Raw genomic sequence first — 27,717 nt, forward strand, 5'->3', positions numbered from 1 at the left:
TGAGTTCAATTCCTGGGTATCCTTGTTAACTTTCTGTCTCGATCTATCTGATGTTGACAGTGGGGTGTTTTTTATGAAAATGCAGGGACTTTTTTATCCACCATGATAGAAAATACCAAAGTTATTTAGAAAAAGAGTATTAATACTTTTGCCTTTAGTGAAAAGACAAATTAAAAAATATTGAGTTTCTACTAAATATAATGCACTCATTGAAACCTTATTCTTATCAATGAAATCAAATACTTGTATATTTAGGAAAAAAAGGCAATATTTGATTTTTAAAGCCTGCCATAGACAAAACAATTGAAAAGGATAAAGCTGAGACTTCTATGATGGGAGTAAAAGTTAACTAATGAAAAAATTATTATTCTTTCAACTATATGTGAACCATAAACATTTTATTAGGAACACAGTTGTTTTACTTCTTGTATTATCATCAAATCTTACATCAAGTCTAGTGATCTTCTTAATAAAAACAGTCTAGAAAGAGAAACTTCAGTGCTCAAGGAAAAAGATTCTACTAAAACTTTTCTTCTTAAAGCTTATTACCAAAGCAAGCAATAATATGGTTGATTTCTGGAAAAGTTCACAATATTTTAAATATATTTTCAAGTATGTTTAAATTCCTTCTTTCTTATATATTGAATTACCTTTGTCCAGTGGTCTATCAAATGATTTCTATTTTAATGTTATGAAATTATAACTTACGCCTACATTATGTTTTGTTGGCTATTAAAACCATTTCTCATGTTAAAGAATGCTACTCTTTCTCTTTCCAAACTTCAAATATGATAAATATTTATCACAGACTTGAAAGTGAACTTGCATTTTCCACACTAAAAGAAGATTGTGCTTACCTTTCTTGGCACTTCTCTTTTTCAATTACTTCTTTTTCAACCACTCCTCACTAACTATTTGCAAAATGTAAATACTACTCTGAAAACAATATTCTTTTTACTGCAGAGAACCACAGAATACTCAGAATTAGAAGGGACCTTACAGACATATGGTAAATTCAGTCTGATAAGTACCCACTTAAAAAAAACAGCGTATTTTCTATACTAAGGAATCCCCAAACTCTCTAGAGAAGAAATGGTTTGAATTCCCTATCTACTACTTATAAGCTGTGTGACTGTGGGTAAGTTGCTTAATCTTTCTGTTCTTCAGTTTCTAAACCTATAAAGTGAAGAGAGTATCTTCCAACTCTCTAGGTTTACTGAAGTATTTAGTGAAATGTTTCTTATAAGTGATGCCACTCTGTCAAAGTATAGATAGAAACATAGAAAGTTTTAAAAACACTTTTCCCTTAATTCCTTAAGGATATTTGCTAAATTATGGAATCTTTATATACAGTTTTGGGGAGAAAAAGTTTTTGGTCATATAAAGTTTTTGGTCATTTTACATAAATAAAATATAAATTTTATATTTTATATGGTTACAAACATCAATAAGCATACTGGGCTAAATACAACAGAGTGACGTTCTCTGCAACCAAAAAGTTAGGAGACTTGCTATTTTAATATATATTTTCTGGAACATACTTTACATTCTATATTTTACTTGTAAACTAACTAGATAACCTATAATTGTGTGTATTTGTGTTTTTAGCAATTATTTTATCTTGGCTCTACACTGTCACAACTTTTTGCTGTTTCTTATCAGCATCTGCCTTATTAATTGCCTTGGCCCTTTCCATTCCATTTTCTTCCTACTCTACTGTAAAAAAAAAAAAACAAAAAAAAAAAACATAAAGAAACTCTTAGATTAAATACATTCTGGGTACGGAGCATGATTTTTACAGTATTTATGCTGATGTGTATTACTTAATGCCATATTATTAGTTGAATTAGAAGTGCAAAGTCAGTGAAAATTTTACTGATAAACATCATTTTCAAAGTTCTATCCTGAAGATGTTTTCTTAAGCCTTTTCTAATTGACACATTTATTTAATAGACTTTCTCTTTCCATTTGATTTAAAAAGTTGAAGTCAGCCGGGTGCGGTGGCTAACGCCTGTAATCCCAGCATTTGGGGGGCCGAGGCAGGTGGATCACCTGAGGTCAGGAGTTCTAGACCAGCCTGGCCAACACGGTGAAACCCTGTCTCTACTAAAAATACAAAAACTAGCCGGGCGTGCTGATAGGCACCTGTAATCCCAGCTACTTGGGAGACCGAGGCAGGAGAATTACTTGAACCTATGAAGTAGAGGTTCCAGTGAGCTGAGATTGCGCCATCTCACTCCAGCCTGGGGAACAAGAGTGAGACTTTGTCTCAAAAAAAAAAAAAAAAAAAAAAAAATTGAAGTCAAGTTTATTCTAATGCTTCAAATATAAATACCTTTTGAATATCAGATTATATATATATATACTTAGAGTTTCATAACAACTTACTAGAGAAGTCTCTAAGGACAGTTAACATGTGCTTGGGAAACTAAGAATGTGATTTATAAATTCACCCAGAGATGTGAGAACGACTAGAATTGAAATTATCAGCATAAATAATCTGTTCCCTAACACAATGTAGTGAAGTAACACCCCTAATAAAACATCTAACACAATGTAGTAAAATAACACCCCAATAAAACATCACAATGGATGTGAAGAGGTCATATCAGAATCTAAAGGGATAAAAATACATATTTTACAAAATAATTGTATGTTCTTCAAGTGTAGAAAAATATATAATACTGAGATCTGAGAAATAAATAAAAGTTGCTAATTATATTTTTATAAAAAATAGGATAAAGTCAAGCTAGGTTAAAATTTCATAAGTTAAAAAGCTATACAGAAATGTTTTTATTTAAAACCTGGAAAATGGCCTATATATACAATAAAATAATATAAGCAAACTCTTTAGAAGACGGCCTCACACATAGTAGATATTTACTAACTGTTATTTTCTTCTTTTCTGCAGAAACTTAACACTAATCAAGAGTAACGGCAGCAATGGGGAAAGAAGATGTAGAGTTATGGATAAAGAAAAGACATTCAAAGATCTTGGGAAAGGAACTGGAAAGAGGAAGTTTTAAACAATCTCTTAGTTCAGATATGGAGGAGAAAAGAAAAACTGATAAATGAGAATAGAATACTTGGAAAACATCTGCCAAATTAAAAAGCACAAAAAGTAAGAACAAAGAAAGAGGGAGGGAGAGAACTTGATGCATGCTAATCAAGATGGGAGACTGAACAGTTACTCTTCACAGATATGTTTATTCTTCATTACTTTTTAAAATTCAAGATTATGAATAATCTCAAAAATAATCCAGAGAATAGATTCACATATGAAAGCATAGTTCAACAGACTGAATGGCTTACTAGTTGTCGGGTAGATTCACATAGAAAAAACCTAATATGATTTTCAAATGGAAGGTTAGATAATAATATCCTATGCATAAAACAAATTATATCCTACACATACTTAATAGAGTAGTGAAAGCAGCCACATAGACATCAGAAATCATGACAGTTTTTGAACTTCATTTAAAATTGGATATTATCAAAAGCATAATATAGACTCAGTCACACAATTTCAAGATGGCACAAATCTCTGCCTATCTCTATTATGACATGCAGTTCAATCTGGAGAGTGGGAGTTTTATAAAAAGTCTGCATCTCTCTGGTAAATCTAAAACACTTGGAACCTAAGCATTTATGAGAAATTTTAGCCTGAACTAAAACGTTCAGCACAGATTAAAAATCCAAGCGTGGCACAGGATACAAGTAGCTAGAACTTAGCTTAAGTCAGGGGATAGGAGTCTAGCAGACCAGCGGGGAAAACAAGGAAGAACCTTTAGGGAGAAAACCCTGATGCAAGAAAAGAAACATAAATGGAAAGGAGAGAAGATGCTATTTTATATCTATGCTAAGAAAACCAAGTAATGTGAGACAATACTTGTAATTTACTGGAAGTGAAAAACAATTTATACTCTGAAATTCTGTGACACTGAAGTAAAGACTGCTTTTCAAAATGAATTGGTTAGTAGGATATACCATAGCAGGAAAAAAACATGTTAAGAGTGGGAGAAAGGACTGGGAATTCCTTCCCAGTTGATCCTCTGTGTCATGCCTTTAGCAAACGATCCATGGCAATTGGTGGGGAGAATGTAGCATAAGAGGCATTCTACTCAGAATATGCCCATTTTAAAAACTAAATGTCAGTCAATAGTTACTTATTATTTTTTTACAAGACAATTGTATTTATTGATGCACGAGGTAGTAATATATGAGACAAAATAAGACTAAGTAGAAGATATTAGGAGCGATCAATTACAAACAAGTGGTGCTATACAGAAATAATCAGGAAATTTTCCATAATACTTATTCATAAGAAGCAAAAATGAAGTAATCAGATTTTACCAACACAAAATGTTCTATTTTGAAACACTCTGTACACAAATGTGACGATGTGTTTTCCCCAAAGCAGGTGTGTTTCTAGTCTATTTATTCTAAACATGTGCTTAATCTACTCCACAGTAACAGACAGAAAGGCCGAGAATTTTTTCCCAGATGGTATTTGTGGACGACTTCATATTCCATTCATGTAAACACAGAGTGTGTTCTGGTTTGCTGAACTACATATACATGCTCTGGCTTAGTACAAAGTATGAATGTTTAGTTAGCAAGAAGACTGTTTCCATCCTATGATTCATTAGGTCCCCATGGTACCTCTCCTTCCTTTATTTTATGCAATCACAAATTATATTAGTTTGTCCTATTTTGATAACCCTTATAATTGAAGTTCTACATAGGAAACTTTATTACTATTTTAAAACACACCCATAAAACATTACTGAGGTGGCATAAGTGACAGCCTCACAGAACTGGTGATGAGGACAGAACAGAGCTTTGCATGAACTGCTTCTACCAGGGAAATTAAAAAGCATTACAGGAGGGAGGGGTGAATTCAGTGCATTTTAATCCAGATGGGAGATTAAGCCATAACTCTTCACACATATAAATTTGTTCTTTATTACTTTTCATAATTAAGGAGAATTAGCTAAACATGAGAAATTGGTTCTGATGTGAAAACTAGTATAACCAACTGAACAGCTTACTACTGACTGGTAGATTCATATAGTGAAAATCTAATATGATTTTTAAATGGAATGGTAATTATATTCTATGCATAAAATGTAGCGAATCTTTTGATATTTAACTTTGAATGAACAGAGAAATGAAAGCAGCTACTTTTTGAACTTGAAAGAGATATTGACAGCATCCTAACAGCAACTCAAACATAACTTGCAGTTGGCACAAATCTCTACTTACTTCAAATGTGATTTAACTCAACCTGGAAAGTGAGGGATAAGGAAGCTTAGGATATGAAAAAGTTTGCATCTCTCTGATAAATGTGAAATTCTTGGAAATTTTCTAATCCATTTCTCATCTCAATCATGCCATTAAATAGCCCCATTATTAATAACAATAGCAACTATTACTACTGTTACTAGTAACCTAGAGAAGGGACGTGATGTTCCAGGAATTTCATTAAATCCTTCATATATATATAATCTTTATGATGCTTTATAACTACAGTAAAAAGTAAATATTAGCATTGCAACATAACAAAATAAGGAAACTAAGAGTTTGAAATCTTTCTCTAGTGACAATTTCTAATTTGTATTGCATTGAATCATATAAAATCACCAATATTCAATCATTAATAGCCTGTAAAAATGTCAATTTCATTTGGTTCAAACTTATATAAGAGTTGGTTTAAATAATTTCTCAAGTGTAATTCAGCTTTAAAATTCTATAACTTTATTGTTCTAATCTGTTCTTGAAATAGTAAAATCGAAAGCTTTATATAGATTTTAGATGACGTATTTTCATTATTTAACATAGTATATAATCTACATGTATATAAATTTCAGGGAAGAACAGTCAACTCAGGCCTAAGCTATGCACAGCCTAACAAGTGGAAAAGAGTGGAAGAAGGTGAAATTACTTAAAATGAAGCACAGGCCTAAGTGAAGCACTGGATAAGAATTATGGGTTAGATGAGAGGATATAGATTCCACATGGGAACAACAAGTCAAAGAAAGAGGAGACAAAAAAAAATGATTTAAGTAAAAACTTATAAATGTAGTTTATTGGCAGTCTCACTGTAGTATTCCCCAAATGAAACAATACGTACCTACTGCCAAAATAATCTAAAAAATGTCCATCATCATTGGTAGTTGATATTCAACAAAATATCAGCAGTAGATATTCAATAAAAATATGTATTGACTAAGGGAGATTTTTTTTTAAAGAATCAAAGTAGATCATAATAAGCCTTGTCAAAAAACACAGCTTCACCTACTTCGAGGTGCTATATTTAATCTTGATATATATCTATCAAGAGATAATAGCTAGAAATAGTCCATAGTCCCCAAATAAAATTTTGAGGAGCTGAAAGGACTGACATAACTGATCCTGAGAAAATGCTGTAGGATAAAGAGAGTGTAGTATAATATATATCAGGCATCAATCTTGTGGAACTTGTTATCCTATACACAGTGAAATGATGAAAAGATAACACTGATCAAAGATGGACTTCAAACATTTTTGACTGACAGAAATCTACCATACAGAAATGATCAAAAAGGACCTGTTCTGGTGAATTTGGGGTAGGGATCTCAGAGCCCCATCTTCTTCTCTTCCTCAAATATGAGGTGTCCCTGAACATTCATTTAAATACTGGTGTTTCATGGACCATGCTAATTTGAAAGCCACTGCTTTAGTCAGGAAATTTGCTACAGGACACAAGTGTCAAGCCCAGATGTGAGTTTTCTGGCTTCCCAGAAACTCTAGTGAGAGAAGTCCATGTCCTGAAGGAGAATTGATGACGGCTCACAATTTCTTGAGCTGCCACAGAAGCAAAGGCACAGGAAAGAGGTGTGATAAGGAAAGGGGGGCAGCCCACCTAGCTTAAGACAGGCCAGCACAAGGCAGCCCTATGCAGGCTGTGAGAGGCTTCCAGCCACTTGCTGATTTGTGAGAAATTCAACTGTGGCCACACAAAGTCATGCCACTGACATCTCAAAGAGATCCACTGTCACAATTACAGGTGACTCTAGATACAGTGGGTCCCCAAAGGTTCCTGCTATGCAAATACAAATTTTGCTGTCCTTCTACAAAACAGTAACAACACTCATGTTTCTTCCATCTCTAATGATAAAGATATATATACTGTACAAAAAGACATACAGGTTTTTATAAACTGAAAGTCTGCCCTTGTATCTTCTTCTCTCCAAACTCACTCCCTTCTTAGAAAGACCTATCATTAAACAGGGAAATTAATTTCATACTGGATAAAGACACTTAAGAAAAATCTGGACTGCAAGGTCATCCATTTCAGTATTCTTGCAGAAAAATCATGAAATTTGGGGCTGGGTCTGGTAGGATTGTGGCGGTCCTCTCTCCCACCTCAACAGCTACCACTGCCTCCAGATGCTCTAAAGATGGCGAGCTCTCTGGGTTCCCAAGCTTACGACATGCAGAACTGGGAGCGGGCAGACTTTCCTGTTCTGTGCCAGGAATGTCTTGCAGAAATCTATAAATTTTAAAAAGCCAAAGAAAAAAAGCAGGAAGGAATGCAAAATTTGTGCTAGGCCATTCAGTGTTTTGCTTGTGCCCTGGGGTCCACATGCATTTCAAGAAGACAGAAGTGTGCCAATCCTGCAGTAAATTGAAGCATGTCTGTTAGGCCTAAATCTTAAGACCTAAAGCACGGTCTGTCCATCCAGGTTAATAATGCAGAACTGTCTTCTGAAGGTGACCTGCCAAAGTCAGATGTCAAAAAAAGAGTACTACATGTACTATATGAGAGACAGGGATTTCTAGCTCTGATGGAACATGGCCAGTTTGCCTGCTGGGGAAAAAGCCACACCAACCAGTGACATGCTACTCAATCCAGCTTGGACCACACCCTCCGACCAAAGGAGTAAGCCCCACGTTTGCTCCTCCTGGGTGAAAGGAGAGTGTAAGAGAGGAGAGGAGAGGAACATCCATGCAGACATGAGAAGCCTATAGATCCAGATGATCCCCTTGCCAATCAGAATATTATGGAATCAATGATCCAGAAACAGATAAGCATCTAAAGTGGGCTTCAATCATGCCCCATCTGGACCCATCAGAGGACAAGGTTATCCTCCCTATATGTTGGTAGTCTGGGTAATACCATTTCTGAGACAGATCTAAGACATCATCACTACCAGTTTGGAGAGATGCAGATGATTACTGTTGTTGAGAGAGAGCAGTGTGCTTTCATACAGGTTTCCACAGGGCAGGCTGCAGAAGTGGCTGCTGAGAAGTCCTTTGATAAGTTGATTGTCAATGGCTGTAGACTCAACATAAAATGGGGAAGATCCCAAGCATCCAGAGGAAAAGAAAAAGAGAAGAACAGATCACAGACTCTGGGATCCAGCTACAGCCTATTCCAGCACTGCCATGAGCTCTTCCTCCTCCTACAGCAGCAGAGGATGCATCTGCCAACTACTTCAACCTGCCTCAACATGGTCCTCCAGCTGTGGTGAACATTGCCCAACCACCAGCCCCTAGAGTCTTCCACACCCCCAACCCCAGGATTTAGGCCACACATAATCACCTCAATGGGACCACCCCTTCCTTTCATGACGACTCCAGGATTAATCCACTATCTTTCTCATGACCCTCAGAGGATGGGAGCTCATGCCAGAAAACATAGGAAACCCTAGCACACTATCAACACTCTGGGGCTCCATGGAAGAAAGAACACTTAAAAATCCCAATCAATGAATCTTGGAATAAATGTGTTTTCCTTCAAAAAAAAAAAATCATACTGCAAATGAAATAAAACACATTTCTATGTCACATTTTGGGTCAAGTTTACAACCTCTATTCCAATGCTTACTTTCCTCAATTCAACTCAATAAATACATGTTGAATCCTATGAAAGATTTATCATTTATTAGAGACATGAATATAGAAATACATGAAGAATTCCAGCCCAGGATAGTTATCTCTTCTTAAAACCCTCATCTCACTCTGGATATCAGCATTATCACTTACCATAATGTTTTAAAATCAGCTTCTATGTGTTTATGTACCTGACAAAACTGTAAACTCTTATGCATCTTTGTATCACTATAACAAGACCTATACTAGTGTCAATAAATAAGTGTACTAAATGAATAAAACATGAAAACGTAAAAAATACCTAAAAATTTATTAAAGCAGAAAACCAAAACAGTAAATGGCAATCTAAAAACAACATGATGACCTCATTTACACTTTTGTTTTCAGGATAATTAAAAAAGTTTAACTTCAATGTGCAAAGAACACCTCAGGGCCATTTACATACCATTTTAGATGGTGCGGGTAAAGGCTTAGCCGGATAGGGATTCCCACATACCAGAACAAAGAAATAAAGACAAGAATATTCCCAAGAATGGTGAGTCTTTTCAATAAACAGTGCTGGAAAACCTGGATGTCTACATGCAGAAAAATAAACTAGACCCCTATCTCTCACCATACTCAAAAAATCAACTCAAAATGAATTAAAGACTTAAAATCTAAGACCGAAAACTTTAAGCTACTAGAAGAAAGCATAGGGGAAAATGCTTCGGACATTGTTCTGGGAAAATATTTTATGAAATGGACCTCAAAAGTATAGGCAACAAAACCAAAAATAGACAAATGGAATTATATTAAACTAAAAATCTTCTTCACAAAATCAAGAGTTAAGAGACAACCTGCAAGATGGGAGAAAATGCTTGAATTTCTTCTGACAAGGGATTAATATCCAAGGAAAATCCAATTTAAAAAATAGGCAAAAGAGCTGAATCAACATCTTTCAAAAGACACAGTTGGGTGCAGTGACACACACCTGTAATCCCAGCTACTCATGAGGTTGAGAGGGGAAATGGCTTGCACCCAGGAGTTCCAGACCAGTCTAGGCATCACAGCAAGACCCCGTACTTAAAAAAAAAAAAAAAAAAAAAAAACACACAAATAGCCCACAGTACATGAAAAAACTCTAAATGTCACTAATCATCAGGGAAATGCAAATGAAAACAACAACGAAATAATCACCTCACCCTAATTATTAGAATGGTTATTATCAAAAACAAAGTTATAATTAGTAATACCAAATGCTAGCAATGAGGAGGAGAAAGGGAACATTTTATACACTTCTGACTGAAATGTAAATTAGTATAACCATTATGGAAAACAATAAAAAACTAAAAATAGAATTAGCATATGATCCAGCAATCCCACTACTGGGTCCATATACAAAGGAAAACAGTATGCCAAAGATATATCTGCGCTCACATGTTTATTGCAGCAATACTCACAATAGCCAAGACATGAAATAACTGAAGTGTCCATCAACAGATGAATGGATATCAAGAATGTGGTATATATTCACAGTGAAATACTATTTCACCATAAAAAAGAAGGAAATTCTGTCATTTGTGGCAACATAAATGAGCTTAAATGACATTATGTTAAGAAAAATAAGCCAGGCACAGAAAGATAAATATCACATGTTCTCACTGATATATGAAAGGTAAAAAAGTTGGTCAGGCGCGGTGGCTCACATCTGTAATCCCAGCACTTTGGGAGGCTGAGGCGGACAAATCACCTGAGGTCGGGAGTTTGAGACCAGCCTGACCAACACGGAGAAACCCCATCTTTACTAAAAATACAAAATTAGCTGGTCGTGGTGGCGCATGCCTGTAATCCCAGCTACTTGGGAGGCTGAGGCAGCAGAATCACTTGAACCCAGGAGGCGGGGGTTGCGGTGAGCAGAGATCATGCCATTGCACTCCAGCCTGGGCAACAATAGTGAAACTCTGTCTCCAAAACAACAACAACAACAACAACAACCAACAACAACAACAAGTTGATCTCATAATAGCAGAGAATAGAATAGTAGTTACTAGAGGTGAGGAAAGGGAAGTGGAGAGCAAGGTATAGCCAAAGAGTTGTACAGAGATAAACAGCTAGATAGGAGAAATAAGTTCTAGTGTTCTATAGCATTATATAGTGACTATAATAGTAACAATTTATTGTATATTTCCAAATAGCTAGGAGTGGATTTTGAGTATTCCCAACACAAAGAAATCATAAATGTTTAAAGTAACGAATATGCTAAATACCCTTATATGATCATCACATTGTATACATGTGTCAAAATAGCACACTGTACCCCATAAATATGTACAATTATTATGTCTATTAAAAATGATAATAAAAACAAAAATAAACCTGGCAGTGAGTTTCATTTTTATTTTCTACTCATATCCCCTGTATTGAACTCAAAGGGAGTATGAATCTAGGAACTGCTTGCCAAGTATAGACAAAGAGAATTAAAAGAGAAGTCTTCTCCTTCTGTGACAAACAATGGGGACCTCATGGTGGCAGAGTTGGGGTAGAAAAGTTTGACAATGGGTAGAACGAGATAATTTTTCGGGGAATGAGGGAACTGTTCTGAATCAACTTTAGTTATGGTTATAAGACTGCACATTTGACAAAACATAAAGAACTGAAAAAAGAAAACAGCTGGGCGTGGTGGCTCATGCCTGTAATCCCAGCACTTTGGGAGGCCGAGGCAGGCGGATCACGAGGTCAGGAGATTGAGACCATCCTGGCTAACATGGTGAAACCCCATCTCTACTAAAAATACAAAAAATTAGCCGGGTGAGGTGGCGGGCGCCTGTAGTCCCAGCTACGCAGGAGGCTGAGGCAGGAGAATGGCATGAACCCCGGGGGGCGGAGACTGCAGTGAGGTGAGATCGTGCCACTGCACTCCAGCCTGGGTGACAGCGAGATTCCGTCTCAAAAAAAAAAAAAAAAACAAAAACAAAACATAGATTTTGTTCTATGTAATTTCAACAAAAAATTTAATATTATAAAAAAACTAACAAATATAATGTATATACACAGTATTTTACAGTAAGGGAGTATTAACACTTAAAAAACAATTTGCCTATTATTTTTCCCTTTCTTCTCAAGCGTTCAAATGTACAAGTTTAAGAGAGACACAAAAGAGGAAAACGTACAAGTTTAAGAGAGACACAAGGGGAAAAGCCAAAAACAGCAGCAGAAAGTAATAAGAATTAAGGAGAGAGGTGAGCTCCCGTCTACAATATGGGGGAGAAAACATTTTATGTCCAGGCAAGTTACCTGCCAGCTACAACAAAACCAACAAAAAGTCTTCAGAAGAGTCACAATAATGTATTATATAAAATATCCACTTTTAAAAAAATCATTAGACATGCAAAAAAAAACCCCAAAAGAATGACACCTAGTAAGTAAAAAGCAGAGTCAATATAAATGGCTTCCAATGTGGTACAGTTACCGAATTTAGACTATAAATACTTCAACAAAGCTATTATAAAGATGTTGACCGGGCATGGTGGCTTATGCTTGTAATCCCAGCACTTTGGGACGCTGAGGCGGGCAGATCCCTGAGGTCAGGTGTTCGAGGCCAGCCTGGTCAATATGGTGAAACCTTGTCTCTACTAAAAATACAAAAAATTAGCTGGGCATGGTGGCACACCTGTAGTCTCAGCTACTCAAGAGACTGAGACAGGAAATCGCTTGAACCCGGGAGGCGGAGGTTGTAGTGAGCCGAGATCATGCCTCTGCACTCCAACCTGGATGACAGAGTGAGACTCCGTCTCAAAAAAAAAAAAAAAAGATGTTCAAAGAATTATAGGAAAAAACTGATCTTAACAGGTAAATGGATAAAGAACTACATAGAGATTTAAATGAAGAGTACAAAACACACACATATAATTTGTCATGACTACATGATATTCCACGGTAAAAAAGGACTGACTTTTTGAAAATAACTGTTCTCTATAATTCTTCCTTTCCTCTAAAGAACTCACTCTGACATATGCCTGGATATTGTAGAGTTAACAAAACAAGGTTTTCCTCTAGTTAGGTATATTATTCAACGTAGCATTTAGTGGAATCTGGACAGGATGAATCTCACAAATAGGCATCAAAACCATCATTCAAATATTAAATGGGTTAAGGAGAGGTAAGCATCTATTGTAATAAGAGGATTTCTCATTATAAGTAAAGGCACATACTATTTCTTGTTTTTTTTTTTTGAGACGGAGTCTTGCTCTGTCGCCCAGGCTGGAGTGCAGTGGCGCAATCTCGGCTCACTGCAAGCTCCGCCTCCCGGGTTCACGCCATTCTCCTGCCTCAGCCTCTCCGAGTAGCTGGGACTACAGGCGCCCGCCACCATGCCCGGCTAATTTTTTGTATTTTTAGTAGAGACGGGGTTTCACAGTGGTCTCGATCTCCTGACCTCGTGATCCGCCCGCCTCGGCCTCCCAAAGTGCTGGGATTACAAGCGTGAGCCACCGCGCCCAGCCTATTTCTTGTTTATACTACTGTAGCAGTCATCAAATAACGTTCCAACTTCTATATTTAAAACAGAATATAAAAATATGTACCCATAATTCAAAAGGGGTTTATAACCCACTAAGATACATTTTCAGACAGATACTGCAATAGAAAATACTATGGGCTACACTGAAAAAAACATTAGCACTGACTAAATGGCATATTAGAGATGGCAGAAAAAATAGTAAACTTAAAGGTAAAGCAATAGGAATTACAAAAGTCAAATGAAACAAAACAACAGAAGAAAAAGGGGCAGAAAAAGTTTGGAGAAACACTAAAGGCCCTGAGAGTCTTGTGAAACAATGTCAAATGGTAAAACTTATGCCTGAAAACTTCCACAAATTGATACCTAGTGTTCAACAAGAAAATAACGATTTAAAAAATCAGTCCTAGAGATAGCAAACTACCCAAAGCCAAAGATAAGGAAAAAATCTTGAGAGCAGCCAGAAGAAAACTACATGTTACATACAGGGGAACAAATGAATAACAGTTAACTTGTCAGAAACTAATGTAGGTCAGAAAATATTAGAATGACATATTCAAAGAGCTGAAAGGAAAAGATTATCAACATAGAATTCCATGTAGGGAAGAACATACTTAAAGAATAAAGATAAAGATATGTTCAGATGAAAGAAATGTAAGAGACTTCATCATTAGCACAGCTGTACTACAAAAAAAGTTACAAGCCTTCTTCAGGATGAAGGAAAAGACTGAAATGGCAACTAAAATCTGTGAGAAGGAATAATGAGCATGGGAAACGGCAGATATGTGGGTAAGTACAAAATAGGCCATATGCTTCCTTTTTTATCTACGTTCCTTAAAAGGATTTGACTTTAAAGGAAAAGTTATAACGTTGTAATATAAAAATAGTAACATACACAGATTTAATATGAATAACAACACCACTAAAGAGTAAATACTTGGTGTCCTTATAAGACAGGAGGACACGTAAAGAAGGGGAGAAGGCTATAGAAAGATAGAGAAAAAGAACAGTCAACCTAATACTCTACATTCAGTAGTTTAAAACTGTTGTGCCATTTCATTCTAGCCTGCCTGTTTTCTGATAAGAATTCCACTATCTTTCAAATCATCCTTCCCCTATGATAATAAACCTGTCAGGCTTTAAGATTTGTATTATGTTATTATTGTTCAGCAGTTTGAACATGGATTTCTTTTAATTTGTTCTAAACGGAGTTGGCTCTTCTTGAATCTGTAGATTTATGTATTTCATTAAACTTTTGAATGTTTTCAGCTGTTACATAATTATAGAAAAAATCCATTAACAATAGCAACAAAGAAGATGAAATAGTTAAAAAAACAAATTAACAAGAAATGTGTGAAGCTAAAAGAAGAAAAATGTTAAAACACAACTGAAAGACACAAAAGTAGTCTCAAACAAATGTCGATATCCCCATTCATAGAATGATTCAAGATTTTAAAGATGCAGTTCTCCTTAACTCATAAAATCATGTAATCTCAATAAACATACCAATGAAAATTTTTATTAGCTAGATAAGTTGCTACTAATATTCATGAGGAGCAATAAATATAGACGAATAGCTGGGAACATACTGAAAAAAAAGAAAAACTACAAGGAAGTTTAGCCCTAATAATCATTAAAATACACTATAACACCTGTAATAAACACCATACTAGGATATACATATACTAAACCATGAGTATAGCATATACAATGAGAAAGATACCTATGTATATAAATTTAGTATATTATAAAGAAGGCATTTCAAATCACTAAGGAAAAGATAAATTTTAAAATACATGGTGATGGTAAAACTGAGTTCCCATTTGGAAAAGGATAAAATTAGATCCATATCTCACAAAATAACAGGAATAAACAACAACTATATGAATGAGCTAAATGTAAAAATAAAATCATACAAGGATTGGAAGGCAACATGAGTGAATTCCTCTTTAAACATGGTAGAGGCATACCTCAGAGATACCATAAATTCAGTTACAGACCACTGCAATAAAGTGAGTCAGACAAATTTTTTTTTAATTTTTTAACTTTTAATTTTTGTGGGTACAGAGTAGGTGTACAGTCAAATTATGAGGTTACTCAGTGCATATAAAAGCTATGTTTACACTATACTATAGTCTATTGATTGTCAAATGGCATTATGTCTAAAAAATAATGTACATACCTTAATTTAAAAACTTTGTTACAAAATGCTAACAACCATCTCAGCCTTCGGTGAGTCACAATCTTTTTGCTGTGATGATGATGGCTGCTGACTGCCCAGGGGAACAAGGGTTTGTTTTAGATTATGCAAATTTTCGATATCATGATTGTGTTATAAGTTAATATTATAATATTCCATTGTCAGCGCTCAGCAAATTATGCATTAAACTAGTAAATTTTGTTATATATAAATTATACTTCAATAATGCTAACAAAAAACCATCCAGCTGTAAATAAAATGTTTTTAAAGTGTTGGGTTACAATCCTAATAAAAGAATGCAGAGAAGAGAAACCGAATCAAATTATATATGCTCTTACCAGATTAATTAACTGAGTGTGTACCACATCTTCTACCAAAACTGCTGTTTCATGAAGAGGCCTTCTAGCATCACCTAAAGAATACCTGCAAAATAATTTTAAACACACCAATATTAAGGACTATAAAACTAAGAAAGGCAAAAAGTGAAACATTATTTATTACATGAATCAGTTTAGTAAGGAGAATATAAATTGTTTGCTCAAATGTCTGAATGGGTGTGCAATTTTCTTGGCCAGGTGTGGTGGCTCACGCCTTTAATCTCAGCACTTTGGGAGGCCAGAGCGGGAGGATCACTTGAGCCCAAGAGTTCGTGACCAACTTGCATAACATGGTGAAACTCCACCTCTACAATAAACACAAAATTAGCCGGAAGCAGTGGCATGTGCCTATAGTCCCAGCTACTTGGGAGGCTGAGGTGGGGGGATGGCTTGAGCCCAGGAGGCAGAAGTTGCAGTAAGGCAAGATCATCCCACTGTACTCCATCATGGGCAACAGAGTCAGACTCTGTTTAAAAAAAAAGAAGAAAAAAGAAAATAAAAGAAAGTCTTTCCTATACAAGTTGCAACTTCAAAAGAAAAGTGCAGTGTTATCTATGCTATTTCTGGATTCGTACTTTTTTTTTTTTTTTTTTTTTTTTTTTTTTGAGACAGAGTCTCACCCTGTTGCCCAGGCTGTAGTGCAGTGGCACGATCTCGGCTCACTGTAACCTCCGCCTCCCAGGTTCAAGCAATTCTCCTATCACGGACTCTTGAGTAGCTGGGACTACAGGCGTGTGCCACCACACCTGGCTAATTTTTTATTTTTAGTAGATACAGGGTTTCACCATGTCGGCCAGGCTGGTCTCGAACTCCTGACCTCAGGTGATCCACCCACCTTGGCCTCCCAAAGTCCTGGGATTACAGGCGTGAGTCACCGCGCCCAGCTTGTACAGTACTTTTTAAAGGGAATTTATTGTTTCAAAATGCAAAATACTAACAACTACTTCACAATACTGGCAACCAGCAAATCGTGTAACCACATCCCAATTACCAATACAAGAGCTAGTAAGAGCCACATAGAAAGGTATAAAAGTGTATGGTGTAATCAGCTTTGAAAATTGGTAAGAAAAATTTATGTAAATACCACTGAATATGACTTGGAATTATATAGAAGCATATTTTCAAGGATGGATTAAAAAGGCTGGCCTTAGAATTCCTCTTCTTAAAGCTTAAAAGTAGACTGGATGTGTAAAGAATACCTTCTTGGTAAAGAACACTTGAAAATGCACAACGACATATTTAAAGTATGCTTTAACCAGCAGTAGAGAAGACAAAACCAAAGTCAGACAAGATGAAAAAAGAGTTCTATAATAGAGCACTGAACCTTCAAAATTTATTCTGAAGGCATCTACCTAATCACAGTAACCTACAGTCTATATTGAACTAGTAGAGAATTCAAGGTATAGAAAAGAATGTGGGGACCACAAGAAAGGTAGGAAATCAGTTTGGGAATCCAATATAACATTGAGAAACCTAACATAAAGTGACAGTGACACCTTCAATGTGTGAACTAGGAAAATACCCATTCCAGAGAATGCACTTTGCCTACCTCATCCGAAGCTTTGAGTGGGAGAGGAAAAAAATCTTCCCTAAGAATTGTTAACTATAAATTCACTTCCATGGTGCTAGAGTATCCGCTGCCCATATAGCCTTAAAAAAAAGGCCAAGCATTAATTTAAAGTGATTTATATTGATAGTGCCCACAGGTACCTTGTAGAAACAAATGCAACTCATTTCTTGAAGAACATGTTTCGAACAAATAACTGAAAGAATTCCCATGGATGACATATCGAGGACCATAAATTCAAAATCAAAATTCACTACATGTACCAGGAATCAAGTCATCAAGAATGAGAGTGAGCAGGACCAACAAACTGCAGAATCAGACCTACAGCCTATACATACCTGAATAAATATCTATTAACTATAGTAATTTATGTTTTTTTAAAAGAGAAATGAGAAGTACACGTAGGACAACAAAAACTTAACCAAATGCTCAGTCATCTTTGAAAAAGTACTAAACAGAAATAGAAATGAAAAATATAATAGCATTTAAAAAGTTAATGGAGAAAAGTTATCACTCTGATAAAGACCATATATGAAAAACTCACAGCTACCATCCAACTTAATGGTGAAACACTAAAAACTTTTCCCCTAAGATGAGCATCAACACAATGTCCAATTTTGTCACTTCTATTCAACACAATACTGTAAATTCCAGCCAAAGCAATTAGGCAAGAAAAAGAAATAGGCCAGGCACAGTGGCTCATACTTGTAATCCTAGCACTACTTTGGGAGGCCGAGGCTGGCAGATTGCATGAGCTCAGAAGTTTGAGACCAGCCTGGGCAACACAGTGAAATCCTGTTTCTACTAAAATACAAAAGAAATTAGCTGGGCATGGCAGCGTGCACCTGCAGTCAAGGACTATAAATGTCATGATTAGTTCCTCCTTGTTTTGATATGTGTGTGTATGTGTGCATGCATGTTCATGTATCTTATATGTATGTGTGTATCTCCTTTACAAAATCCTATTGCTTGTATTTTTTCTAGAGAACTTTGACTAACATAGCCAGGAAAGGAATAGCTCAATATTGAATAAATATATTAATATAACTACATTAATTTAGAAAATGAAAAAAGAAAACCTACATAATCATTTCAATAGATTTAAGAAAACCACTCATCAAAATCCAGCAACCACTTATGACATAAACCTTTAGTAAGCTAGCACCACAAGAAACTTTCTTTAATTTGATAAAGGGAATCTGCTAAGACCCTACAGGAAACCACATATACAGAAGCATTTAAACCCTTTAAGAACCAGATCAATATAAGGATAACTATTATCACCACTTTCAGTCAATATAATATTTAAGATTATAGTCAGAACAATAAAACAAGAAAAGACTAAAACTATAAAAGTATTGGAAAAGAGAAAACTACACTGTCCTTATATGCAGATAATATGAGTATCTACACAGAAAACCAAAAATCAAGAAACAAATTATTTGAATTAATAAGTTAGCAAGTTTCTGGCTATAAGATCAATCTACAAAAAATCATCATTAACATAAAGGTAGAAGATGCAATTAAAAATAAATATAAATTGGTTCTAAACATTACATGAGATGGTAAAGAGACATGAATAGTCAAAACACTTTTGAAGTATAAGATGGGAGAGTATTTTCTATAGGACTTAATATAAAGCTACAGTAATTAAGATAGTATGTTACTTGGTGCAAACAACCAATAGAACAAAAAGAGAATAAAAAGTCCACAATAAAAAGCAAACTCCACAAAGGCAAAAATCTTTTGTTGTATTCACTGATATACGCATTATTTAATTCTTTGGAATACCTGAACAAGGTTTTCCTTCCATTATTCTAAGTTACTTCGAATGTCACTCTTGAAAAAAGTGCAAAGTTATCAAAGCTAAATAATTGGCTTAAACACAAAACTACAAATTCAATTGACATCTATAGTAAAAAAATTAAAAATACTTCTTACTTATATCAATAAAATACACAAATTGCCTAAGCTTTTATGACAAAGTTAGACCTTTGTACTAAAAACAGTTTTCATGAGCATACACATGTAAAGTAAGTACCTAAATTAGCTACAATGACTGGTATCAGGTATATCATTTGATGAGTATATTATTTTAATTTTCAGGGTTATTGGTACTCCAGTTTTTCTCCAACAGCTTTTATAAATAACTTCTGCCATTTTTCCCCTCATACACAGAAAACTAGATATTGTTCTAGTGGTTTTTGGAAAACAGAAATGAAAACTGCTGTACCTGGCCACAGTCACTTCCTTTTTTGCTCTGCAATGTATGTACTATTTGTAAGCCACTTAAAGACAGACAAGTAATTGATATTTACACAACTATTTTGATTTTTTTCCCCTTTAAAGACCTATCTCCCAGTGCTCTGATGTTTTGACTGACTTATCCTGGGTCTTGTCCTAATCAATAGAATCTGATACACTATTCATTTACATACTGTCTTGATGCCTGTGACAATACCAGTACTGCCTGACTAGCGTCCACTAAAGGACTTTCAGGAAACCTTCTGAAAAGGCTGCCCCTCTCCTGGTCTCCTGCAGCAGTTTCATTGCTATAACATACAGCCCTCCATTTTAGGAAGGACTGTGACTCTGGCAGCCATGATTATAACTAAGGCCAGAGCAACTTAATAATGATTGGGGCGGAGCCACTTACACTCTATCTTCTCACACAAACAGCATGGCTTTATTCAATCCTGGGACGAAATGTCTCAGTTCAAACTAGGGCAAATGACTCTGCAATCCACTTGACAGGTGCACAGTGAAAGTATGAAACAAACAAGGGCATTCACGAGATGAAGTTAAACTTTTTATTCTGTATACTTATACCGGGATCCAGGAGGATGAATGCTGAACAAAACCATTGGATACTGTTTTAAAAAGACAGCAGAATTTATGACTTTTAACATTTTTGTGTTATGTATATGCCCAATACTATCTAAAATTAGGGGAGATCCTTCAAATAGACATCTATTAAAATATACAATAAACATCTAGTCATTTTGCTCTCAAAACACAGAACCCCTTTTCAGTGGTTTCTAACATCAGCTTTAAAAAAAAAAAAAAGGAGAAAGATTTCTTAAAAATGAAGGAGCTTTACTATCTTACTTATGTTGAGCCCACATGTGACATCTTTGGTTAGTAATCTATGCCAAGATGTTACCTAAATATAGCAATACTCTTTTAATCTCTCTATAAATTCTAAAGCATCATTTCATTTGCCAAAATCTTTTGCTAACCTCTGGACCCTATGTAAATGCATGTATTTGATGATGTATCAACTGACCCATTCTCCTCACATCTACATATCCCCAACTGTGAAAGGCAGTCAACTCCAAACTCTTTTAATGGCATAAACTATAAGGGGAAAATAAATACTTTTTGAGAAAGTATATGCAATGTGTGTACGTGTGTGTGTGTATTTCTTTTCAAGTTATACAAATTAATATAATAACAAAACAGCATAAAACGAACACAAAACAGAAATATCAAGGGAGGTAAAAATAAAACAAACGATTTTTTTTTTTTTTTGAGACAGAGTCTCACTCTGTTGCCCAGGCTGGAGTGCAGTGGCGCGACCTTGGCTCACTGCAACCTCTGCCTCCCGGCTTCAAGCAATTGTCCTGCCTCAGCCTCCTGAGTAGCTGGGATTACAGGTGCCCGGCATCATGCCCAGCTAGTTTTTGTATTTTTAGTAGAGACAGGGTTTCACCACGTTGGCCAGGCTGGTCTCAAACTCCTGACCTCGTGATCTGCCCACCTCAGCCTCCCAAAAAGTGCTAGGATTATAGCCTTGATCCACTGCCCCCAGCCAAAATGGTATTTTTAAAAATATATTTTATTTATTGGTGTTAGAAAATCTTTTTGCATTCACTAACATAGATACATTATTGTTATCAGCATGACCAATCACCCTAGTTTGCCTGGGATTGAGGGGTTTTCCAAAGCATTCTCTACCAAGTAAATCGGCCTAATTAGTACTAGAAGGTCATGGCATACTTCCCCCATCCACCCCCCCCCCCAAAAAAAAAAACAAGCCGGAAAACAGTTTCATTTGTTAAGGGAATAAATTAACAATAAATAAAACTTGTATATTTGCTTTCAAACAATTACCGTTATTATTTCAGTTCTAAAGTCTCAAAACAGAAACAAATAGCATATGGGAAATTTATTCCTTCATCTGAAGATAATGCTTTTCCATTCTCTAATGTTGAGGATGAAGTTCATGAGAGTCAGTTGATGAGTAGGTGCCCAGCTGACATCTCACTGTAGTCACGGGCCCCCTCACTCAGGGACAGAAATAGCACCAAACTAAATGACCAGCCAGAGATTTGAGCCCAGAAAAATGGATGAAGTTCACAGGGCTTGTATCCAACTAAAAAGATTACAATAATGCTGCTAGAAGTTATACTATATTCTGGGCATCAGCTACAAAGTAGGAAAAGTCAGTAACCATGAAAATATCCTGGAAGTTAGATGATCTGGTTCTAGTTCCCACTCTGCTATTAAGAAGTACTGCAATGAGCAGGTAACTTCTCCTGGCACCTCAGTTTCTCAGCAGTAAAAGGAGGGGACTAGATTAGATAATTTTAAAGAAACCTTTTCAGAAACTTTATTTTGAATCAAATATATCTGATTCAACTATAATTCGTAAATCTTAAAGATTGTCTTCAAGAACGGGGCAACACTGTTATGAGAAAATCAAATCGTACAGAGTAAACTGTGGAAAAATCTGAAATTAAGAAAAACATGTTAAAAATGAGTAACAGAATGAAATAAATAAATAAAAATAATAAGAGGAAGCAAAAGAAAGCTATAGTTTATCCCTGGCCTTATATGTGGAAATAATTTCTAAGAAACATGTCATTGTCCCTTAAATTAAATTTTTTTTTTAATTAGTTCTAGTTTTTTGGGATGTTTTCCTATCCCAGGTAATTGACATTACTTTAGAATGGACATTGTGTGACTATTGCTTGCTGTAAGAAGGCTCTGGGTAACTTGCTGTCCCCAAAAGAAAGGTTTTTTATTTTCCCTTCAAAGCATTTTTCTGATTACACTTTTATAGACTAGGTATTACTATAATACCCAAGAATTTCTCCTAAATGGAATTAGAGTGAATAGCAGGCTACAGCACTACCATACATGCTAGTCAGCTAAACTAGTACTAGATGATATATGTGAACACAGAAATCATACTGTTGTTTATATCATTCTTACCCAATATCTGTTGACACTGATTTGTCCACTATCCAAAGTGGGGAATAAAAGTGCAGAAGTTTGGCCGTGATCAGTCATTTAATGCAATTGGAAAGTTATAAACACTACAAATTAGCCTTGCTCTTCAAATTTTAACAGCTCTAACTTTCACGAATCTATGATTTTACCCACCTGTTTTCAAAGGAAGAAATGAATTCTATTAACAATAGCTCTAAGAAACCCCAAGTGATAGGTAAATCAAAATATCAAATAAGGCTGGGCGTGGTGGCTCAAGCCTGTAACCCCAGCCCTTTGGGAGGCCAAAGCGGGTAGATCACCTGAGGTCAGGAGTTCCAGATCAGCCTGGCCAACATGGTAAAACCCCATCTCTACTAAAAATACAAAATTAGCTAGGCGTGGTGGCACATGCCTATAACCCCAGCTACTCGGGAGGTTGAGGCAGGAGAATCGCCTGAGCCTGGGAGGCAGAGGTTGCAGTGAGCCGAGATTGAGCCATTGCACTCTAGCCTGGGCAACAGAGCAAGACTCCATCAAAAAAAAAAAATCAAATAAACATCTAAGACAACAGATTTCCTAGCAGTGATGATTTTTCTCATTGCTTGCTTGATTTCTCAACAACCATTTCCCCATTCTCCTTCTGATAGTAAACATTCATATAATTTAACTGAACTTTGAGAAAACTTTAAGAATTTTACAAAACACCATGAAATAAATATAAATATGTGAAGATACATAAAAAGCAAAATTATTAATTTATAATATAAAATAATGCCGATGTAAAAAAAACACAAATATACTAATATACAAATACGTTTAAAATAAGAGTGTAAAATTTTGAAAAGGTAAACATGTATTACCTATAGGTATTAATCACTCAATCAACAAATATTGACTGATTGCCTGGTATGTGCCAGGCACTGTTCTGGTTGCTTGGAACATAACAGTGAACAAAACAGACAAAAAAATGAGTCAAGTTTACATTCCAATGAGGAAAATAATATAACTAATGAATTACTAATTCAATATAACTAATGAATTACTAAATAAATAATTTGTATGTTAGAAAGATGACAGAAAAAAACTTAGAACAGAATCATGAAATGTAAAGTATGCAATGGGCAGTGTGAAATATTAAAGCATGTATTTATTAAGAGCTGATGTGTGAAAGAAATAGCTTTAAATAGAAAAAACATATAAATTAGAAAATTTTTTAAAAATCAAGACTTACATAAGAAAGCTCATCCATAAATATTTATAAGAAAGTTCATAAAATAAAACTCATCTACAGTACATGAAAATGTGCATCTGAGAAAGTTTACAAAACTAGCAGAATATCTTTATGAATTTCTTCTAACAATTTACAGGGCATTTTTCCTCATATATCCTACATTTCTAACAAGCAAATATTCCCATCTTCAAACTCCTAATAGGTAGCAGCATAAAGCAAATTATTATAAACCCTCCCTATTTGAGGAACAGGAAAGATCTATATAGCAATCATTGAATGTTAGGTCAAAAAAGAATCTAAAAGATTATTTAGTCCATTCATTCAGTTTTAAACAGATGGAAAATGAAAGTCCAAGAGGTTAAATAGCCATCTCAAGGTCATAAGTCCAGTTAGAAGTAAAACTAGGATTTTTACCTCATCCAGAACTCACTGTACAACAACATGCTAAATGAAAGTCTATTAAGCCTCCAAAACATTTAATGGACTTCACTATCTTAGTTTGACTGAAATTTAGTCAAAAAACTAACTTTCTATAACATTGAAAACAGATACACTGTAATCACAGTAACACCTCATAGTCATAGAGGACTTTTCTCACCTATCATTTAAAGCAAACTGTAAAGCATGCGAACAGGAAAGTTGCTCCCATGTTACATAAACCTGGAATCAGACAGAGTCAAGAAAGTTAAGAGATTTCCCCGGGAAGTCAGGAACAGTAAGCGTCAAGATTACTTGGTATGAGATAGTCACAGAGATAAGAGAATTTTGTACTATCAGATCTTTAGAAAATTATCAATATAAAATGGATATAAATGTGGCATACTGCAACGACATTTTTCAGATTGACAGTGTCCAGAAAAAAAAGTATTTTGTAGTTAAATGAGCTTGGAAAATGACATATTTTATATTTCTCTAGATTTGCAATGCATGTTACCATACTAAACACTCTGAGAGGTTCTGAAGAAAAGAAACTCTTGATTTTAAACGTATTTACTGTGTATGTAATCCTTTTCTAAGCCCATGTAGTGACATAGCATTGAAAAAAAATTAGGAAACACTGATTTAAATAACCAAACAAAACAACTTCCAAACTAAGAACTGTAGTGAGAGGATTTCAAATAAAATGCAGCCTAAGATTTTAGAACTTCAAAGCCAAGTTCTTCAGTTTCTAACAATGAGATGATGATGGTGGTGATAATGGCAAACATTGTGAGCTTTTTAAAAATGCACTTACATTCAATGAATATTAACTGAATACTGGGTCTAAATCATGTCAGGCACTGAATATTATACTAGCTGAGAATTTTCAAAGTTCCCACAAACTTAAAGACATGACTGATTTTCTGTAGCCATGGTAATAAGCAGCCACCAGAACCAGGAACAGACTCATTCCAGTAAACATACCCTTGAGTGCCAACCAATCAACAACATTCTCATCTCTCTTATTATAGATTATGTCAACTCCAGAACACGACCAATCCCTGAACTCAATGCTTTCTGAAAACTCAAAAGATCAGCAGCCTTCCTTGCTAACAAACTGTGCTTGACCAGCATGTATCTCTCCTTTGTGATAAGAAGAAATAAATCAAGTTTTCTTTTTTTATTTCAGATACTGAATGACAGGCTCATTATTTTTTACAGCGTTTAAGGAAGTTTGCCCTCACAAACTAGTCAGCCTAGCCTCCCTTCCTCTCCTCCTTCTCGCATTTTATTTTGAAAGATTCCTAACCAACAGAAAAGCTGAAGTAACAGTGGAATGAACACCTGTAAATCCTTCACCTAGAATCACCAATTGTTAACATTTTAGCACAATTGCGCACGTTTCTCTCTCTCTTAAAAACTATACACACATACACTTGTATCTTTATCTGTATTAATTTTTCTTTAAACAGTAAGCATGTATTAAATGCCAGGTATACTTATACATGTCATTTAAACCTCTTAAAGACCCTGCAACACACTATCACTATGCCTGTCCCTCTGCATCGTGGAGAGATTATTTGTTCTAGTAAGTGAAATTCTGGGTTTTTAAAAATTAATTTCCATATGCTGGGATTAGCTTTGTCCCCTGGAACTGATGAAATGACAAATCCTTTTACATGACAGGTCTTCAGAAATATGAAGAAAGCTTACTTTAAAGGTCTGGTTTTGTTCTGTTTTTGCTAAACAGCATCTGTTTTAAACGGCTTTATTGAGATATCATTTACATACCATAAAATCCAGTTGTTTAAAAGTGTACAATTCAATGACTTTTAGTAAATTTATACGGTTTTACCATCATCACCACAATCTAGTTTCAGAACATTTCCATCATTCCAAAACAATGTCTCATGCTCATTTACAGTCAGTCCTATTTCCCACTCTCAGCCAAAGGCAACCACTAATCTACTTGAAGAAACCATGCATCCTCTCTAGCCTTCTTCAAGGTTAAAGACTTCCTATTTCTTATCATTTTGCTCTCAATGTAAATAGTATATCTTTGAAAAGACTTTCCAAAACTACTACCACTTTCAATTCCCACTTGAATCAGAGTAGTTCGGCATTTATTTGATTTATATATTAAGGTCCTACCCAAGTTTTCATTAAAAAAAAAGTTATAAAACTTTTAGTAAACAAACCAAAGGAATGCAAACCTCTAAGTGTTGAACAAGTCATAGGCCAATTATAAAGCCCTGTAGCAGAGAGATATCCTTGAAACAACAGATCCAATAATCAACACTTTGTGGGCTGGGAAGAGTTGATCCAGGTTTCAAGCTGACTTTGTCTGAAATATAATTCTCCATCTCATCCAGCAGAACATCAGGAGAGATGACATCACACATCTCATTTAAATTTTTACTCTACAACTGTGGCATTACCTTAATGAAAGTAAAATTATTTTATTCTGATATGAATTGTGAGCTCATGCAAGTTCCTAATAATTATAGATTCCAAAATTTTTCTTGAGATTGATGTCAAGTTCATCAGGGTATAATGACTAGAATCTCCTTCACCCAACATTTTAAAAAATGAAGCAAACTCATGCCAAAATTATAACTTTATTACACTTCCTTACAAAGCATTCTAGAAAAACCACCTGGCAATAATTAATACCACTATTGTACATAATCTTTTTCCTAATGTAGTTGTATTTGCAAAATCTAATTTGTCACTAAAAACAATGGCTTTGGTCTCAGAATACAAATAAAACTATAAATTAAAAAATATGGCAACAATGCAACTTGGAAATTAATTGTGTAAATATGTGACTGCCAGTAGGAGAATACATAATATATTCCAGTTGTACTACATAATATATTCCATTAGTTCCTTCACCAAGGGCTTTCGCTTGAATCAGGAAGTATATAAGACAATTGTCTTATAGTGATCAGTCACTTTTAAGAACATTAAGAAAAAGTTTATCTCTAGTCTCAACAATACTGTATTCCTCAAATAAAAATGAAATTTAGTATACCCAGAAGAAATGTGTTTTCAGTTTGTACTCTAGAACATGGATAAAAAAGTGATGATGAGAAAGACGTTAAGACACAACTCTATTGAGAATAAACACATAGCATACATTAAATGATCTTTTACTTTAGTATAAAGTCTATAACTTGAAAACTTGGCATGCATAAATAATAACCCTTTACAGATATTTATATACACTATTAGCCCTGAAACTCATATTAATCTTTAAATTTTACTATGAAAAGCTCAGTATGTACTTGTAGAGGCTTACAATGAACATATAAAGTCTTTAAGTATACTGAAAAT

The 27,717-nt window shown here is 35.1% G+C and overlaps 1 protein-coding gene and 1 pseudogene across 12 annotated transcripts in view; one reads left to right on the forward strand and one right to left on the reverse strand.

Annotated features, from left to right (window-relative positions):
• SUPT3H (SPT3 homolog, SAGA and STAGA complex component) overlaps nt 1–27,717 on the reverse strand; it is a 562,387-nt gene that overhangs the window by 275,664 nt on the left and 259,006 nt on the right. For all 12 annotated transcript variants that reach the window (XR_010119263.1, XR_010119259.1, XR_010119262.1 and 9 more), the window contains one exon: nt 15,911–15,995. Coding sequence is in view for 5 of the 12 variants with exons in the window: in XM_063633191.1 (XP_063489261.1) it covers nt 15,911–15,995 (85 nt within the window). In the remaining 7 variants the exon portion in view is untranslated. The remainder of the gene's footprint in view (nt 1–15,910; nt 15,996–27,717) is intronic.
• On the forward strand, nt 7,273–10,271 carry LOC129473453 (pre-mRNA-splicing factor RBM22-like; annotated as a pseudogene).

The sequence above is a fragment of the Symphalangus syndactylus genome, chromosome 23 (genome assembly GCF_028878055.3).
Source record: "Symphalangus syndactylus isolate Jambi chromosome 23, NHGRI_mSymSyn1-v2.1_pri, whole genome shotgun sequence".
In the NCBI taxonomy this organism is placed as follows: Eukaryota; Metazoa; Chordata; class Mammalia; order Primates; family Hylobatidae; genus Symphalangus; species Symphalangus syndactylus.